The sequence below is a fragment of the Phyllostomus discolor genome, chromosome 12 (assembly GCF_004126475.2).
Source record: "Phyllostomus discolor isolate MPI-MPIP mPhyDis1 chromosome 12, mPhyDis1.pri.v3, whole genome shotgun sequence".
In the NCBI taxonomy this organism is placed as follows: domain Eukaryota; kingdom Metazoa; phylum Chordata; class Mammalia; order Chiroptera; family Phyllostomidae; genus Phyllostomus; species Phyllostomus discolor.
The window spans coordinates 25,906,510-25,924,234 of NC_040914.2; the positions used below are offsets into that span (position 1 = coordinate 25,906,510).

At 53.4% G+C, this 17,725-nt stretch overlaps 2 protein-coding genes across 5 annotated transcripts in view; one reads left to right on the forward strand and one right to left on the reverse strand.

The window, feature by feature from the left end:
• Positions 1-1,006: 1,006 nt before the first annotated feature.
• Positions 1,007-5,413, reverse strand: UBE2S (ubiquitin conjugating enzyme E2 S). Its single transcript, XM_028529479.2, has 4 exons — positions 5,059-5,413; positions 4,324-4,471; positions 2,719-2,909; positions 1,007-1,469 (listed from the first exon to the last, which is right to left on the reverse strand). The coding sequence occupies exons 1-4, from the start codon at positions 5,059-5,061 to the stop codon at positions 1,140-1,142; spliced, it is 672 nt and encodes a 223-aa protein (XP_028385280.1). The 5' UTR covers positions 5,062-5,413; the 3' UTR covers positions 1,007-1,139.
• A 5-nt stretch (positions 5,414-5,418) lies between these two features.
• Positions 5,419-17,725, forward strand: part of ZNF628 (zinc finger protein 628) — a 52,972-nt gene continuing 40,665 nt past the window's right edge. The window contains exons 1-4 of one of the 4 annotated variants that reach the window (XR_004900171.1): positions 5,625-6,341; positions 7,602-7,670; positions 9,589-9,689; positions 9,927-10,584. The gene's annotated coding sequence lies outside the window, so the exon portion shown is untranslated. Of the gene's footprint in view, positions 5,508-5,624; positions 6,342-7,601; positions 7,671-9,588; positions 9,691-9,926; positions 10,585-17,725 lie in introns of those variants that run through there. The other 3 variants (XR_004900172.1, XR_004900170.1, XM_036012711.1) reach the window with 3 other exon arrangements.

Here is a 17,725-nt window from a genome sequence, read left to right on the forward strand (position 1 = left end):
CTTGTATGAATTCACAATTCTTTCCCTCATTCACCTGGTGAACATCTGGGTCCTCTCTGGTTTTTGCCTTAGACAAAGGTAAGAACTGTAAAAATTCACGTGTAAGTCTTTAGGTAGATCCTTTATTTCCTCTTTTCATTTCATGGTCCTTTTTGACACTATATCCTGGGGACCCAGCACAGGATAATGCTGTCAGTAACGGGGGAGAAACTGAGGCAAGGCCAGCCAGCCTTATCTTGTCCTGTGTCCTGCTCTGTGGAAAAAAAACTAACCTGCCTGTTGCCCCAGTTCCCACACCCTCCCCTGGAGTGGGGGGCAGAACCTATGAAAATGTTGGTTGGGGTGTGTTGTTCCTGCAATCACATCATCACTTGGATAATCAAGAGCACATCTCATCAGCTGAGCCCTTCAAAGGACTGGGCCCCGAAGGTGGACATTTGGGGGTTCTGCCCCAATGGGGCAAGAACCATGACGGTTTCTAGGAGTTGAGGACAGCCCCCAGATGTGCATTCCACCATGACCTAGAAGAGGACATGATAAAAAGTAACATGGCAGGGAGATACCTCCACTTCAATGTGAAACTCAGCCAAGTAGCCAGCTCACCACACCAGGGCTCCTGACCATGGAAAGTGGGAGGGTGTCAGTTGTACCAGGCCTGGCTCGGTGATTTGTCACACTCGGAAACACAGTTACCCAGATAGATCTAAAAGCCAGGGCTGGGTCTGGTGTTGTGAGGGGACAGAACTTCGCTCCAGTCAAGGACAGGTGGACATGCCACTTTAGGGATGGGAGAACAAGGCACCTTGCACCTGTCACCTAGAGAGGCAGGCCCCTCCCCTCCCCCCCTTTTTAGATGGGAAATCCGGGACCATACACAGAGGTGGTCCCAGAGCTCAATTAGGAGGGCAGCTGGGCGGAGGGACCCACTGCGGTGGGCTATATGCCAACTGCTCTGAGCTCCCCCACCAGCAGAGGTGGACATGGGGCACTGAGAGGCACAACAGTTGCTTGCTTTTCCAACTTTATTTAGAAAAACAAATCCAGATCCCCGTGCCCATGCCCTCCCCCACCCCAGCCATAACTTAAATAACTTAGAGACAGAGTTGAGGGTCGGGCAGGTGTGGGGAGGGAAGCACCCACTACAGCCGCCGCAGAGCCCGCTTCTTGTCCGTCTTCTTCTTGGCCGCCAGCTTCTTGTCGCGCTCGCCTGCATGCTTCTTGGCCATGGGCCCCTCAGCCCCTCCAGGACCCCCCGGGGCCAGGGGGTCGGTGGAGGAGGCCGAGGCTGCACTGGCCAGGGATCGGCTGGCCTCGGGCCTCCCACTGCTGGGTCCACCAGCGCCTCCGTGGATCTCTGTGAGCAGGCGGGCGCGGGCCGCATATTCCTCGTAGTTCTCCAAGAGCAGGCGGCCCGCCTCCTCATTGAGGGCGGACTCGGGGTTGGGGTGGATCAGCAGGCACTTGATGGTCTGTGGGAGAGAACCCCAGATCAGCTGGCTTGAGCCCCACAAGATCAAGGGAAGGGACTTCCCCAAGGTCACTCAGGAGACAAGGGGAACAGCAGAGGACTCTCACCTGGGCCTGCTGGACTCCAAGCTCCTTTTACAAAACCACAGAAAGATGCACAAACCCAGAGTTGCCCCCAGCTGTACCAGGAATCCCAAGAGCAGAGCCACAGCCTCTGGCTGGGCGGGACCACACCCGAGAAAGGCACCAGGATGTAAAGTGGCCCTGCCTCCACCTCCACCCTTAAAGGGAACCCTCAACACCCCGGACCGTGCCTGGCTCAAGCAGGTGATATGACCTGTCTGGCCTGTGAATAGTGGCAGCACCCTGGCCCAACAGACATCACTGAAGGTGATCGGGGACCAGATCAACCCTAACTGCCACCACTGCACACCCCCTGCCCCCCAGCACAGGCCCTCCTTGTGGCTCCCTTACAGCCACGCCTGATACAGGTGGAGCACCATGGCCCTGAGGATCATCAAGACACTCTGTGAACTTGTCTCCAGTGTGGGTATCCCCTGGCAGTCACCACTAATACTCTAGGGACAGGAGGGAAAGGGCTGGAGATCTGTTTACCTTGGAACTCAAGCCTCCTCCCTCCATGCCCCACAGGAGATCCCAATTCCCTGTCCTCCCAACCACTTGCTCCAGGGGCTCATTAAAAATTCAGTTTCAAAGAAAATTTCTTATACTGTGAGAGAGAAGACAGAGGGGACCTAAATGCTCTAGGTGGCCTCCATCTCAGCTTGACTGGCAGGGCTGCTCCTTGTCCGTGGAGACCACCCTGCCCTGCAGGACTCCTGCTGTCCCCCACTAGACTCAGCAATTAAAATGCCCAAGGTGGGGCTGTGTCACACCTGGCTGAGAAACAATGGCCATGGGAACAGTCTGGAATTACAGGGTGAGGGCTGCACAAACTGTGACTGCCGAGAAGGCAGCCAACTGTGCACTTCAGAGCAGAATGAAACATCTCAGTGTGCTCACTTACCACCTGTCCCACAGCAAAGGTGCCCGTCCCGGGCACTGAACAACCTGTACCACTGAACTTGGCGGACTGGGTCCCATCTGGCACTGCCAAGTCTTCCAGAATTTTCCTGAAAAGCTGGACACTGGCTTTTCACATCAGAGCCCCCAACTACCTGAGCTGATTTTTAAAAAAGCAGTGTTCGGACATCATTGGGGTGTCCAGGCCCCGGCCACCCTGGAGCTCACCAACAGCACATGCCGGATGCCCAGCTCAGCCGTCCAGTCCCTCTTGAGCACATTGACGCAGATCTCGCCATTGGCACCCACATTCGGGTGGAAGATCTTGGTCAGGAAGTAGCCCTTGGGCGGGGAGGCAGGAAAGTCCTTCCCCAGCAGGAGTTTCATGCGGAACAGGCCTCCGGCGTACGGGGTCCCCTCTGCAAGTGCAGGGAGGGAACCATGTCAGGAGGCAGAGGACTCCCAGGCGCCTGGCAAAGCCCCAAAGGCCTGTCTCCAGGCTCTGGCTGGGAGGCAAGGGCCCTGCCGCCTCCTCTGATCCAGACTTCCAGAGAGAAGAACAGGGCTGGGTTCCCAGGGCCTGCAGGCACCTGCGGCCACTCCCTCAGAGTTAGCCCCCTGTCTGTGGCCCTCCTTCTATCACCACTGAGTCCTGCTTTCCACCCACGGGGGCGTCTTCTCTCCCAAGGCCCCAGCGGCATTCATTTCCAAGAGGCACAGACACTCGCACCCACTTGTCATCCTGGAAGCCTTGTGGCAAACGGCAACGGGACAGCCCTGTCAATTCCACAGTCTTGCCCCTCTCAGTTAATGGTTCTTGGTCGGAAAGCTACAGGTTTTTCGAGACCCATGGCCACTCCTCATGTCCCAGCGCTGACAGCTGACCCGCCAGCAGCCCAGGCAGCTAACCTTCAGGCCCACTCCTCGTCCCTCCCTCTCAGCCCAGCCAAAACACTGCGCCACTCACCTGCTGCCAGCAGCAGTTGCCTGGCCTCCATCTCCTATCATCCCCCACCCCCCGCCACCACTCAAGTCAAAGTGAGTTCTGCAGGGACCATCACATTGCTTTAAACCTCCCAACAGCTTCCTTTCCAAACTCCCTACAGAGGTTTACAAACCGTGAGACCTGCTTCCTGAAAGCTTCGTGGATTCTGTTCCTACGAAGCTCCCCCCTCCATGCAGCAGTTAATTATCTTCACTGCCACCACCTGAGCAAGTCCACCCTGTCCCCTCTCTACTGTTCCGACTCACGACTGGATCCGTTACCACACATCTTGGCTTACTCTGTACAAGTTCAGCTAGTGACAGAAACACAGTGCACCTGAGACAATGTGTCAAATCACTGCACAATGAAGCCACCACTGCAGTCATGGGCTTACTACTGTTACCTCCCCCAGTGTGTGTCCCTGACCCAGACAGCAGGACAGAGTCTGTGGTCGCCAGCCAGGCCAGCCCTCCAGACTGCTGATGCTGCTTGCACCACCTGGCACCCTCATCCCATTTCCCGCTGAACTCCTGCCTACCCTTCAGGTCAGAGAAAACCTGTGTCTGACAGCCTCACCCCAACCCCAGGTAAAGCCCCCATTAAATGCTCCCAGGGTGACCAGCACTGTCTCACTACACTTACAGAAAAGTCCACAACTTTCTGTCACTTGTGGGGTCCTGCCCTGCACACTGAACACCTGGAGAGTAAGAGGCATGTGGGTCCTGTCTACCGTTGTGTTCCCTGAAGTTGGCAAAATCTAGTATATAATAGGACCTTCCTACTCTTGTCTTAAAGATGAGGAATTTAGGAGGTGCACGTGCCCCTCAGTGTTCCATTCCCACACTCACCAGGGCCCTCGATGGTGACCTGCAGGTCGGTGAGGTCCTCTTCATTGGGAAAAACCTTGATGCCATCAGGCGGGTCCGTGGTCAGCGTCGTCACCTCTTTGTACACCAGGCGGATGATGTGGGGGGGCAGGTTCTCCACGTTGGAGTTCTGGGCACAGACGAAAGGAGGGGGTGAGTGGCTGACAGAACTGAGACGCTCTGCAGGAAGCTGTGGTTGCTCTGGTGTTGACCCTGATTGTCCCGCGCTGTCAACCACTCTTGGGTTTGCAGAACCCCATCCAGGAAGCTGCAGAACGCCGTCCGAGGCTGAGAGCCCGCCAAAAATGATGGCGATTCTCCGACGGGGCTTGCGGATGGCTTCACCCTCCCCAGGAGCCCCCAAAGCCCGCTCGTAGCCCCGAATGAGCCGCCAACGATTCTGGGTATGCTGACGTACACCCTCGTCCCATTCCCCACCTCATCTTGGAAAACACCCAGGCAGGACACAAAGCCGGGACAGCCCTCTCTCCCCTCTCCCCATTCGCCCCAGAGCTCAGTCGGGCCTCCTCCTCCAAGGAACCTGCCGGCCGCCTATGCCTCTGCTCCGCCTACAGGAAGGCCTGTGGGCCCATTCCTAGCCCAGGACCCCCAGGCGGGCCCTCCTACCCCCGAGACCGTTCAGACAAGCTCCCGAGACCCCGCCTACTCTTCCAAGGGCCTCCCACCGCCCCTCCCGGGCCTGGCCGCGGCGCTCACCATGACTGCGGTCGGCCGGGGGCGGGTCCCCCCGGCCCCCTTCTTGCGTTCTCTGAGCCGCCGGCCGGGGCGGGGGGCCCAACTATTGCCGCTTCGGCCCTGGCTAGGCCCCAGCGGCTCCGCTCCGCTCCCCGCCGCCTCCGACGCCCACTGCGCACAGCGTCCACAGGTACGCTCAACCCCGGTGCCGGCCGCACTGAGCCGGCCGCGCGCGCACCGCGACCCTTTTATACCCGCCCGCAGGCGACGCCCCCTCGCGGCCCCGAAGCGCCGCGCCTCGACTCGTGACGTCAGCGCGCACGGTCCTCGAAGTTCGACGCGCTCGCTCCTTTTTCGTAATCTTTGGGCGAAAGTGGGAGAAGTTGGGGAGGAGGCGCGCGGCGGGCCTGCCAATAGAGGCACGCCGGGGTTGGAATGGGAATCCCGGAATATAGAGAAGCTGAAAAGAGGTAGTAGAGAGGGAAAGAACGCGAGAGGCGATGCGACTGCTGATTGGCCCGTTTGAATGAGACGCCGCCACGGCCCGGCGTACGCGCGCACGCCCTGAAACCCAAGAGATCGCGCACGCGACTAACGGTCGGCCGGAGTGTACGGGCGGAGCGAGGGCAGGCGGGACTAAGAAAGGTTAAAGGGCTGATGGATGGCACTCCGACCAATAGGAATGCGCAATCGTGGGATGGCGTCACGAGACTCGTACGGTCCAATCCTGGCAGAAAAAGGCGGTGCTAGGGCGCAGAAAGGAATGGGGAGCGACCAATGGGGGCCCCGCCTAGTGTGTACTAAACTGCTCGCAGCCAACGAAATTGGTATTTTTTTGTATATGCAAATGAGTTGTGCTCAGGCTGTCCGCACCTCCTCCTCAGCCCGGGGTGGGGGTTGGGGTGGGGGTTAGGGTGGGCGCTGGGAATCGATCTACATTTTTCCTTGAGGCGCCATTTTGTGTGGGGAATGACCTGTGACCTGTGTTGGGTGTTATGGAGGTTCTGAGACCAGTTAGTGCGGCTCTGCAGGCCTGACTGCCTGCCCCTGCGATGTGTGACCCTTGATGCTGGCCCAGCCTCTGTCACAACGCTGGGCCTCAGTTTCCCCACGTGGGAAATGGGCGCTGGGAATCCCTCGTGATGCCCAAGAAAGGAGGAAGGTTCCCCAGGCTCTCTCAGAGCACAGCCCCTCCTGGGATGGGCCCACGGCCTTCAGTCTCAGGGCCTCCGCTGGGACTCACCTTCCTGGGCTGCGAAGTGGACGCCCAGTTGCCGGGACAGGGGAGCTCCTCCAGGCCTCGGGTACAAACCGAACTGTAGTGGCCTGAGCTGCAGAGGCCGAAAAGGCCTCACCGGCACACCGGAGCAGGGCAGCCACGGTGCCGGCCCCTGGCCTCTCAGTTCTGCCAAGTCGAGTCCAGCATGGCCATTGTTCTGAAGAAACCCTTGGCTGCCAGCCCTGGACAGGGAGGCAGGACGGCTCCAAATCAGCTACAGAGTAACAGTCGTCGTGATAACTAGAGCCGCGGAGGCCTGGCCTTCAGTCTTATTCTGCTGGGCACGGGCTGTTCCGGGCCCGGTTAACACCCAAGGACACTGAAGGAAGATCGCCTGGCAAGGTGACTGGCCCACCCCACCCCTACTCCGGGCAGGACAAGGCAGAGGGGCCGGTCAAACTGAGCTCCATCTCACAAATCCCTCAACCAACCGATGATGATGATGATGACGATGGCTGGTGTGTGCCACACGCTTGCCATGTGCCAAGTCTGTCCTCATTTGCGTGCTTGACCTGTCACACCCTGTTGGGACTACTTTATGATTCCCTCTCTGGCCGCCAGGTTCATTCAATCAACTTATTTTTTGAGCACCCACCATGTGGGACGCTATGGGGATATGGCAGAGAGTCACAAGGACAAACCCCTCCTGCTCCTGGACCTTCTGTGTAGGTCAGGGAGCCAGGCAGTAAGTAAGTAAGTGTAGACCATAGTGTGGGTCAGTGGTAAAGACGAAGGCTCTGACCAGTGCAGCTCAGTTGGTCAGGCATCATCCTGCAAAGTGAAAGGTCACCGGTTTGATTCTGGTCAGGGCATGTGCAGGGATTGCAGGTTCAGTCCCCACACAGGCACGTTGGAGAGGCAACTGATGGATGTTTCTCTCTCTTCCTCTCTCTAAAGAAAAACAAAACAAAACAAGGAAGGACAGTAGAACTGGAGGCTGGGGAGTTGCTGCTGCTTGACCTTGTCTGGTCAAGAAAAGCCTCTCTGAGGAAGGGCTGGCCACCTGGGCTACAGGTAGATCAATGGGAAAAGCATTTTGAGAAGAGGGAACAGCAGATGCAAAGGCCCAGAGAAGGGATCACACTTGGTGGTTTGGGGGCAACCCCACAAAGCCAGCAAGGCTGGGCCTGAGTGAGCCGGGCCTGGTGGAGGGCACTGAGGTCAGAGGGGTCAGAGAGGTCAGGGTTGTGTCACATACCTGGGTTGTGGTCAGTGGTATGTTCTTTTCTTCCAAGTACCGGGCAGCCATGGAGATTTTGATGGTGTGAATCCATCAGACTTGTAGGCAGGAACAGAGAAGCCAATGAGGAGAGGATTACAGCTGCCCAGCTGGGGATGCTGGTGGCTTCAACAGGTCGGTGCCACCGGGAATGGGAGAGATGATGGGGTTGCGTGAAGCCAATAGGAATTGGTGTTAGGCTGGATATGGTGTGAGGGAGAGGGAGCACCTCCACCCTGAACAGTTGAAAATTGGGGTCAGCAAACCTCTTTAGTAAAGATTTTTTGTTTTTGTTTTTAATCCTCACCGGAGGGCATTTTTTCTTGTTTTTAGCGAGAGAGGGAGGGAGAGAAACATCGATTGGTTGCCCCCTGTACATGCCCTGACCAGAGGTTGAACCCACAACCTAGGTATGAGCCCTGACCAGGAATCAAACCCACAACCCATCAGTTAAGGGATGATGCTCCAACCAAATGAGCCACACTGGCCAGGGCTCAGTAAATGTTTTGATTTTCCGGGTGTTTGGTCTCTCCCAGTCTACTCAGCTCTGCTGCCGGTGACAGTACGCAGGCAGAAGGGGGCAGCTGTCCACTCAGGCTTTGTTTACAGAAACAGGCTGTGGTGGGGGTTGGACTTTAAGGAGGCTGTCCTTTACCAACCCTGAAATCCCAGTGTGCCCCAAGCCTGCTAACAACCTTTCACAAGCTTCCCCTATACATCACTGAATTAATCTCAAACTTCAGTGAGGTCCATCTGCAAACTCTCCTTGAGGCTCTTCGGCCTTCTTGTGTCTGTCCCCAGTATCAGCCAGGCTCTGTGTCACCTGAGGACACTCAGACTTGTGTCCCCTGTGCCTAGAGAGCTCTCTTCCCCCTCTTCCATCTTCCTTGTAGTGTAGGTACACCTTAAAATGTCACTCTTTAGAGTAGTGTCCTCCACTCCTCCACTGCTCAGCGCTCTCGGTTCACTTCACCTTCTTTGATTTTCGTGGTCCATCAGAATTTGTAATGACTCGTTTAACTGTCTGTCTCTGTCTCCCTCCATCTCCCTGAGCAGGTCCGCCCCAGGAGATCAGGGATCGTGTCCTCAGCCCCTTCCAGCGTGCTTGAGAGATCAAAGGTGCTCTTTGAGTCAACGAGTATTTAGGGAGCACCTACTATGTGCCGGGCACCGTTCTGGGCATGGGGGATATGTCAGCAAGGATCTTTGCTCTTGTCAGGCGTGCTGTGGTGGGGAAGACAGACACAGACAGAAATGAAATATAGTAAGTAAAATAGATGGTCTGTCAGGAGGGAATGCATGCTGTGGTTAAAGAAAAAAGGAGAGCAGGGGAGACGCTTGGGGTGTCAGGTTGTGCGATGATGCCCTGGTGAATTTTAAGCTGAATGCAGGTGTCAGTGGAAGCCAGGTTTGAGGGAAGAGAGTGGGTGAGCCATGTGCTTCTCTGAGGAAGAGCATTCGGGCAGGGGGAGCAGCTGGAACCTAGGCCTCACAATCCGAGGAGCTGCAAGGAGGCCAGAGTGGCTGGAGCAGAGAGAGCAACAGGGAGGGTGCAGGGAGATGAGATCAGAGGGATGTCTGTGGTCAGGGTTGGGGAGGGGGCGTCATGCAGGGCCTTTAAGGCCATGGTTAGGATTCTGGCCTTTTCTCTAAGGGAACAGGGGGTCACTGCAGGGCTTTGGGCAGAGGAGTACTGTGGTCTGACTCGGGTTTCCCCAGGTCCCTCCAATGGCTGCGTGGAGGAGGAAGAGAATGAAGGGCAGAGAGAACAGAGTCAGGGAAGCCAGGGAGGAGGCTGTTGCAGCCACCCTAAGGAGAGGTGGCAGTTAAAGAATATATACCAGCCCTGGCCAGTGTGGCTCTTGGTTGGACCCTTGTCCTGCAAACTGAAAGGCTGGGGGTTCAATTCCCATTCAGGGCACATGCCTAGGTGGTAGGTTCAGTTCCTGGTCGGGGCACGTATGGGAGGCAACCAGTCGATGTTTTTCTCTCACGTTGATATTTCTGTCTCTCTTTCCCCCTCTTCTTCTTCCTTCCTCTTTCTCTCTAAAAGCAATAAACATTGAAAAAGAAAAAGATACAGTAGTGGCCAGTAGGCCCATGACAAGATGCTTATCTTTATCAGCCATCAGGGAAATGCATATCAGAACCATGGTAATATCCCACTACACACCATCAGCAGGGCCATGATCAAAAAGTCACATAATGAGCCAGCCCTCGGTGGTGTGGTTCAGTGGACTGAGCCCCGGCCTGTGAACCAAGAAGTCACCAGTTCGATTCCTGGTCGGGGCACATGCCTGGATTGTGGGCCAGGTCCCTGGTTGGGGGCATGTGAGAGGCAGTCAACTGATGTTTCTTTTCCTCTCTTTCTCCCTCCCTTCCCATCTCTAGAAACTAAAATATTTAAGGAAAAAAAAAGCCATATAATGAGAGTTGGGAGGATGTGGAAAAACTGGAACCCTCACACACAGCTGGCTTGGAAAAGAGTCTGGAAGTTCTTCAAATGGTCAGAGTTACCACGTGGTTCAGCAATTCTGCTGCTAGCGATGCATCCCAGAGAAACAAGAAAATATGTCCACACAAAAAGTCGCAAACAGATGATCGATTATAGCAGCACTATTCATAACACCCAAAGGGTGGAAAAACAGCCACAGTGTTCATCAGCTGGCGAGTGGATAAACCGACTGCAGCACATCCACACAGTGGAATACTGCACAGCCAGCGGAAGGAATGAAGCATCCCCACAATGGTGCGATGAGCCTCGGAAACCTGCTGCTCGGTGAAAGAAGCCAGTCACAAAGGACCACATACGGTATGATTCCATTTCTGTGAGATGTCCAGGACAGTCAAACCCATACAGAAGGAACGATTAATGATGGCCTCAGGCTGGGGAAATGGGGGATCGGGAGCTGACAGTTAATGGATACACGTTTTGTGGGGATTATGAACATATCCTGAAATTGATTGTGGTGATGGTTGCTCAGCTTTATGAATATACTGAAAAGCACTGAATTGCACGCTTTTAAATAGGTGAGTTGTGTATATGGTATGTGAGTTATATCTCAGTAAACCTGTTTTTTTATATATAAATACAATATAGACCTTTTTAAAGATTTTTATATTTATTTTTAGACAGGGGAAGGGAGAGAGCAAGGGAGAGACATCAATGTATGGTTGCCTCTCACATGCCCCCTACTGGGGACCTGGCCTGCAACTCAGGCATGTGCCCTGACTGGGAATTGAACTGGTGACCCTTTGGTTCGCAGGCCTGCTTTCAATCCAGCCACACCAGCCAGGGCTGTTCTTTTTTTTCTTCTTAGAATTTGTTAAAATGCAATGATGGGAGTGACTAAAAGAAAGACAGAGAATTAGGGAAAGAGAGAGATGTGAGGGAAGAATGTTCTGAGCTAGGAGAAGTGGACACGGAGGGCCAGGCTCTGAAGGCCTAAAGGCCAAAAGGAAGAGCTTGGTAGAGCCCCAGGCAGCCAGTGAGGAATTCTGACCTGGAGATGTGTATTAAATTCAGTATTCACAATGAGACTCCAGCTCTGGGCTGCTGGGTAGAGACTTAATTGGAGGCCCAAGGCGGAAGCAAAAAATCCAGTGGGGAGTTGGTTGTGGCTTGGGTTGGGGTGGTGGCCGTGGTGGTCAGAGAAGGGGGCAGATCTGAGAACTGTGTGGGCGGTGGCCAAGCGGTGGGCCTTCTGAGTCAGTTGGGGAGACTAGGATGAGCAGGGGTGAGGTGAGGTGGGGAGGGAAGGGGTGCCCTTTGGCTGACTATTGGTGACTCAGAAACTTACTTTTGTACAATGAAAACCCAGTTATCTCACTGGCTGGAATTCCAGCTTTAGAAATTAATCTTCATGTCTTCTGCTCATCTGTGTTAAATTACGAAGAAACACATGCTTGGAGGGAAAGTCCCACTGTTACTGAAGAGCCAGAAGTGAAAGCTTGAGCTGGAGCTCTTGCCCCCTTCGCCCGTCACACGCACATCTGGGACGGTCACACAGACTCATTAGTCCATGTCCCCACACACCCTCCCTTGCCCATCCATGCAGAGGGGTGGCTGACCATTTTTCCTCTATAGGAACACCCCGGGCTTTCTAGCATTCTCCGACCGATGGGTGTTTCCGCCAGTCCTCTCTGTGGCCAGAAGCTACACTGAGCATCCATGAACGTTTATCTCTGGGTGCAGAATGTTTTCTGCAGGAGAAATTTCTAGAAGTGGAATCCCAGGATCAGAGAGCACGTGTTTGCGGTTATGCCAAGTGGCCCTTGGTGGGGTTCTGCTTATTTGCATGACCTTCCAGGGTTGCCCATGACATAGGCCTGCCAGTGTGACCCTGGGAACATTCTGGTGAGTAGCTAAGAGAAGTGGAGAGCATCAAAAGATGCTAATTACTGTCCTAGCTGATGTGGCTCAGTGGATTGAGTGCCGGCCTGCAAACCGAAAGGTTGCTGGTTCGATTTCCAGTCAGGGCACGAGCCTGGGTTGTGGGCCAGGCTCCCAGTTTGGGGTAACTGATCCATGTTTCTCTGACACATGGGGTGTTTCTCTTTATCTTTTCCCCTCCCTTACCCTCTCTCTAAGAATGAAATAAGCCCTGACATGTGGCTTAGTGGTTTGGGCGTCATCCCACAAACCTAAAGGTCACTGGCTAAATTCCCCATCAGAGTACATGCCTAGGTTGTAGGCCAGGTCCTGGGTTGGGGGCCTGCGAGAGGCAGCTGGTCAGTGTTTCTCTTCCTCTTTCTAAAAATAAATGAATAAAATGTTTAAAAAATTGGAGCGGGATCTGGAGGTCTGGGGACGCAGGGGGAGGGGATTATAGGTGGGTGGTCAGGGTGGACTTCCATCAAGGAGGAGGCATGTGAATCAAGATGTAAAGGAGGCCGGGGAGCAAGTTTTGTGGGAATCTGGAGGAGATCTTTCAGGCAGAGGAAGCAGCAGTGTCATTCCCGATGCAGGAGTGAGCCTGAATCTTACTAGCAGTCCTCAAAATCCGTGCAGGGTGTGGACAGAGGGCCTCCTCCGTCACTTGTTTTTCCTCTCTTCCCAGGGAGGCTGGGCATGCCCCTTTATTTCTGAGTCCACCACCTGTAGGTGTTAGCAGGTCCCCTTCCCCTCAGTGGCCTTCACATTTGTCAGCCTGTCTGCATGTGCTGTGGCAGGTCATTAACTGTAACAGCTGTCGTTCGCACTGTGGGCAGAGAGGTTCGAGCTCTTTGGTGCGATGGATCAGGTGCGCCTTCTAGTGACAGATGCACCAGTACCAAAACATCTGGTTCTCATCTCTGCTCTGAAAACCCTAGAACACAGGGCTGGCTTCGCACTGGATGAAAACATGCTTCAGGACAGGTTTAATGGCTGTAAAACTAACAGCTTTGGTGCACATTAGCATGAAGCAGAACATGCCCACTGCTGGTGAGGTCAGAGCAAACGGACGTTCTCACGTATGTGGACCTCTTGGGATTGCAGCTTGGCCTTGTGGAGCAAAGTCTTCAAAATGCACCCGGCCTCTCACCCAGCCTGGTCACCTCCTGGGAGCTCATCCTAGGGAAAAGTGACTGCATCCCGTGGTATGCACAAAGACGTTCTCAAAGGGTCGTCTGTGGTAGTGAAGAATGGGAGAAAAATCCAACTGTCTAGTGGTACAGACTGGAATAAGAATTACACCGTGTCCACAAGTGTAGAATGTTCTAGAGACATTGGAAATGTAGTGAGTTTTTTGTTGGACTCATTGGTGTCTCAAAGGCACTACTGAAAGTAATGGATCCTCTTTCCCCCAAAAAGTGTGTGTAAATGCTAACCAGTAAATGCCAGAGGGATGGTGAAGTTTGAAAATGACCATTTGGCAGACATCATAATAGTAACTGATTCAGGCAAGAGAAGCACCTGTGATGCTGGGAGCAGCAGGCGAATGTTCGAGGAGGAACACAAGATCTGTCTGGTGTCAGACCGTCTCCAGGTGAGGTACTTCCTAACGACAGAGGGGAGAATGGTCCCTTCCCGGTGCTCTGGCCCAGGGGTGAAACTTGAACGTGGACCTCATCAAAGTTAAGTTCTTGACTGATCTTTCTACTGTGGCTGTGTAAGAGAATGTCCTTGTTCTTCAGAAATGTCTCTCAGTATTCTGGGGCATGACGTATGCAACTTACTCTCAGATGTCTGCGAGAAAGAGAGAACAGTCATATGGAAAGAACACCAAAAAGCAGTGTGAAGAAAGGTTAACAACTGGTGAATTGGCAAAAGCTATACATGAATTCTTTGAGATGTGCCTGTAACTGTTTTGCAAGTTTGAAATTATTTGAAAATACAAGGTTAAAAAGAAGTGGAAAGAAAAGCACACACACACAACATCTGGTGTAGATTCTGGAAGTTCACAGTCCCACCCCATCAAATGCAGGGTAAGAATAGCAGCTCGGAGGCTGTATTTATCCACAGAGCAGAATTGCAAATCGAGCAAGTGTTAGGTCACAAAGGCACAAACGCTTCTGTCACATCTCACCCTGACTTATCCAAGCAAAGTGCAGTGTATGTTGATTGGGTTGCTCTTTTCTTGGCTGAACAGAAATGAAATGGTTGAGAGGCTATGCTACGTGAAAAGCCCCACACATTTAAGCCCTGGCATTCTGACTCGGAGTGAGATGCCAGTCACCCTGTGTGGGAGAGGAGTGAGACACATGTTGTCCGTGCTCACTCCTGGGCATGTGCCCAGTGGTGGGAATGCTGTCAAAGCCTGCTGTGTTTATGTCCAAACTTTACTTTTTTAAAAAAGGTGTAGCATGGCCTGGCCATTGTGGCTCAGTTGGAGCATCATCCTGTAAACTGAAAGGTCACGGGTTCGCTTCCTGGTCAAAGCACATGCCTAGATTGCAGGTTCAGTCCCTCCTGGTCAGGGCTCACACGAGAGGTAACCGATCAGTGTTTCTTTCCCTCTCTGTGTCCCTCTCTTCCCCTCTCTCTCAAATTAATAAGTGTTAATAAGTATTTTAAAAAAAGATACAACAAAAGTTCAGAAGTGCAAAAGAGTATACAGTGAAAAGCCCTGGGCCATCCAGGTTGCCTCTCCATGAGCAACAGTGTCAGCCAGAACAGGCTACACTCTCCTGCAGTGACAAGCAGCCCAAAGCATTGCTTGATAAAGCAACAAGGGTTTTTTCCACTCATGCCGCACATGCATTGATGGTTGGCCAAGGCATTATCCTTCCCCTGCGGCCTGGCTGATCTGTCTGGAACCCAGGCTGCCAAGAGTGGCCCTCACCTGAAATACTGCCAGTGACCATGGCAGGGACAAGAGGAACAGTGTGGGACCCACACACTGGCTCTCAGAAGCTTCCACCTGGACAGGCACTTTTGCTCATGCATCAAACACATACCATAGGCACATCTAACCTTGGGGGGCAGGACAAGGAAATGCAGTCCTACTGTGTGCCCAGGAGGAGCATCTCTGAGTGCTCAGGGAATCATACCACTCTTCTCCCTACCCACCTGTTACTTGTGGACAAAAAGGCAATTTCTAAGAATATGCAAAAAGCCCTCATACATGGGGCGGGGGGCATTTTATAGATGATCATAACACCAGGACTTGAATGCCTCCCCACCCCACCTCCTGTTAATCTGCATCCAAGCAAACAAACCTCAGCAGGTGACACGTAGCCAATGGTGAATACCCAACTGCACCAAGGAGAAGAGGCGTTCTCCAGCTCCAGCCAACACGCTTTCCTCTAAGTGAGCGTGTCCCTGCAAGGAGTGTGCTGGTCAGTGTTCCTCTGTCCACTTGGCCAGCCAGAGGTACCCAGTAGTTGGGTCAAACACCAGTTTGGGTGATGCTGTGAAGGTATTTTGTAGACGTGATTCATAGCAACAGTCAACTGACTGCAAGTAAAGGACATGATTGTAAATCATGTGGTGTGCATTGTTCAGTCAGCTGAAGCCCTGAGAGCAAAAACTGAGGGTTTGTTTTTTTCAAAGAAGGAATTCTGCCTTAAGACTGCAGCATAAAAAAAAAAAAAAGACACTGCAGCATAGAAGCCTGCCTGAGTTTCTGGCCTGCCTGCCTGCTGGTTTTTTGTTTTTAAAGAGTTTATTTATTTTTAGAGAGATAGGAAGGGAAGGAGAGAGGGAGAAAAAAATCTACGTGTGGTTGCCTCTCATGTATCCCCTACTGGGGACCTGGCCTGCAACCCAGGCATGTACCCTGACCGGGAATCCAACTGCAGCCCCTTGGTTCACAGGCCAGTGCTCAATCCACTGAGCTACACCAGCCAGGACTGTGCTAGTTTATTTAGTCAGTCCCTGCAACTTCATGGGCCAGTTCCTTAAAATGAATCTACACACACAGACACATACATGCACGCTATTGGTTCTAGTTATCTGGAGAACCCTGACTGATAGAGGGTAAAATCTACTATTTTGAAAGCAAACACTGAAATGCACGAGGAGAGGAAGGGCTTTTCTTAAGAATAAATCCAAACCGAAATGCACTGCACACACAAGCCACACCCAGAGAGATGTGCAAAGGAAGGCTCCGTTGCAGGACGAAAGCCTGCAGTTTGTAAAGGCATACCTAGATGCCCCTGGGGGAGGGCTCTCCCAAACTTCCGGAAACCAAGCCTTTTTGGCACCTCCTGAGAAGAGGGAGCAACTCTAGTCATCACTATGCAGATACTCGAATGCAGTGGATGAGAGAAGAGAGGTGGGGGAAATGCTGTGGTGGTTATAAAAACTGGCATGGAAACGGACTGTGCCCTGTCACACCCCATTTTAGGTTGAATAGTGTCCCCCCCCAAAAGATGTTCAAGACCGAACCTGCAGGACCTATGAGTGTGACCTTATTTGGAAATAAGATCTTTCCAGATGGTTGGGTTTAGACGAAGTCATTGAGTGTGGGCCCCGGTCCCATATGCTGGTGTCCCTATAGAACAGGGAAGCATGGGCACAGAGACAGATGTGGATGGAGGGAAGGCAATGGATACAGGAACGCCAGCCACTGCCAGCAAGCCACCAGAAGCTAGGAGAGAAAGGGGGAAGTGGGTTAGCCTCAGAGGGAACCAGCCCTGGGACACTGTGATCTTGGACTTCCAGTCTCCAGAACTGGGGGACAACACTTTTCTGTGCTTCAGCTGCCCAGCATGTGGTACTTGGTTGCAGCAGCCCCAGAAAACTAGTACAGCTGGAGAGTTCAGATATAAGGAGGTGCAGACAGGGAACATGCTGACAAATGCTCAGAGGGAAGAGGCTTTCTTAGGAAGAAATGGAGGACTTAGAGGCGCCTTCCACAGGCTCCAGGCCTGACTCCTCGCCGGGTGAGGATGCAGAGAGGCATCCCTGACCACCTGTGACCTTGGCCACACAGGGAATCCCCAGTGATCCAGATACACACAGGTATAGACCCATCTCTTCCAGACAGTGACTCTGAGCCTGGGGATCAGGAAAACATCTGTTTATTCCAAAAATACCAACCTGCAGCTCAGCTGGCTGTCCTCACTGAGGAACTGGGGGAAGAGTCTGGTGTTGGGTTAGGGGGGTGAGGGACACAGAGCTGGGGAGGGTCTTCTGGTCTAGAACGGTTTATCTCCTTGTCTCTGCACTGCCCCTGACTGCCCACTACAGAAGGGCAGGGGTGTGTGTGTGTGTGTGTGTGTGTGTGTGTGTGTGTGTATTTTTGGTGGGGGAGACTCAGATGGCAAGGTCCCAGCTCCAGAAGCATCCAGGGGATCTGGCAGGACATGCCCCCTTCCTCACCCCCTTAGGACCTCTCCCCACTATGGCTTATTTGAGATAAGAGGTCAAGGCCCCAGGGTCAGGCAGCCTGTGCCGAGTGAGTGGAAGGTGTGTGTGTGGGTGGTGGTGGTAGTGGTGGTGGTGGTAGAAATACCTGGAATCCAGGCCAGGAGAGAGCAAGTTGATGGGGGCATACAAAAGCTGAAGGGTCTGGAGCTCTCCCACTTCAGGGGGGTTGGAGAAAGCTGAGTGCTCTATGGGGGTGGTGAGCAGAGGGGCAGGGGCTCAAGCTGGCTCCTGTTGGGGAAAGTCACAGTCTGCTCAAGGGACACTGGGCATGGGGAGGCCCGAGAAGAGATTAGGGGAGCCCACAGGAGCCCCTGTAAGCATGGCATTGAGAACTGGCTTTGGGTCTAGGTAGCTAGGGGCACACCTTCCCGCATTTCCCTCAGTGTTTGTGGGA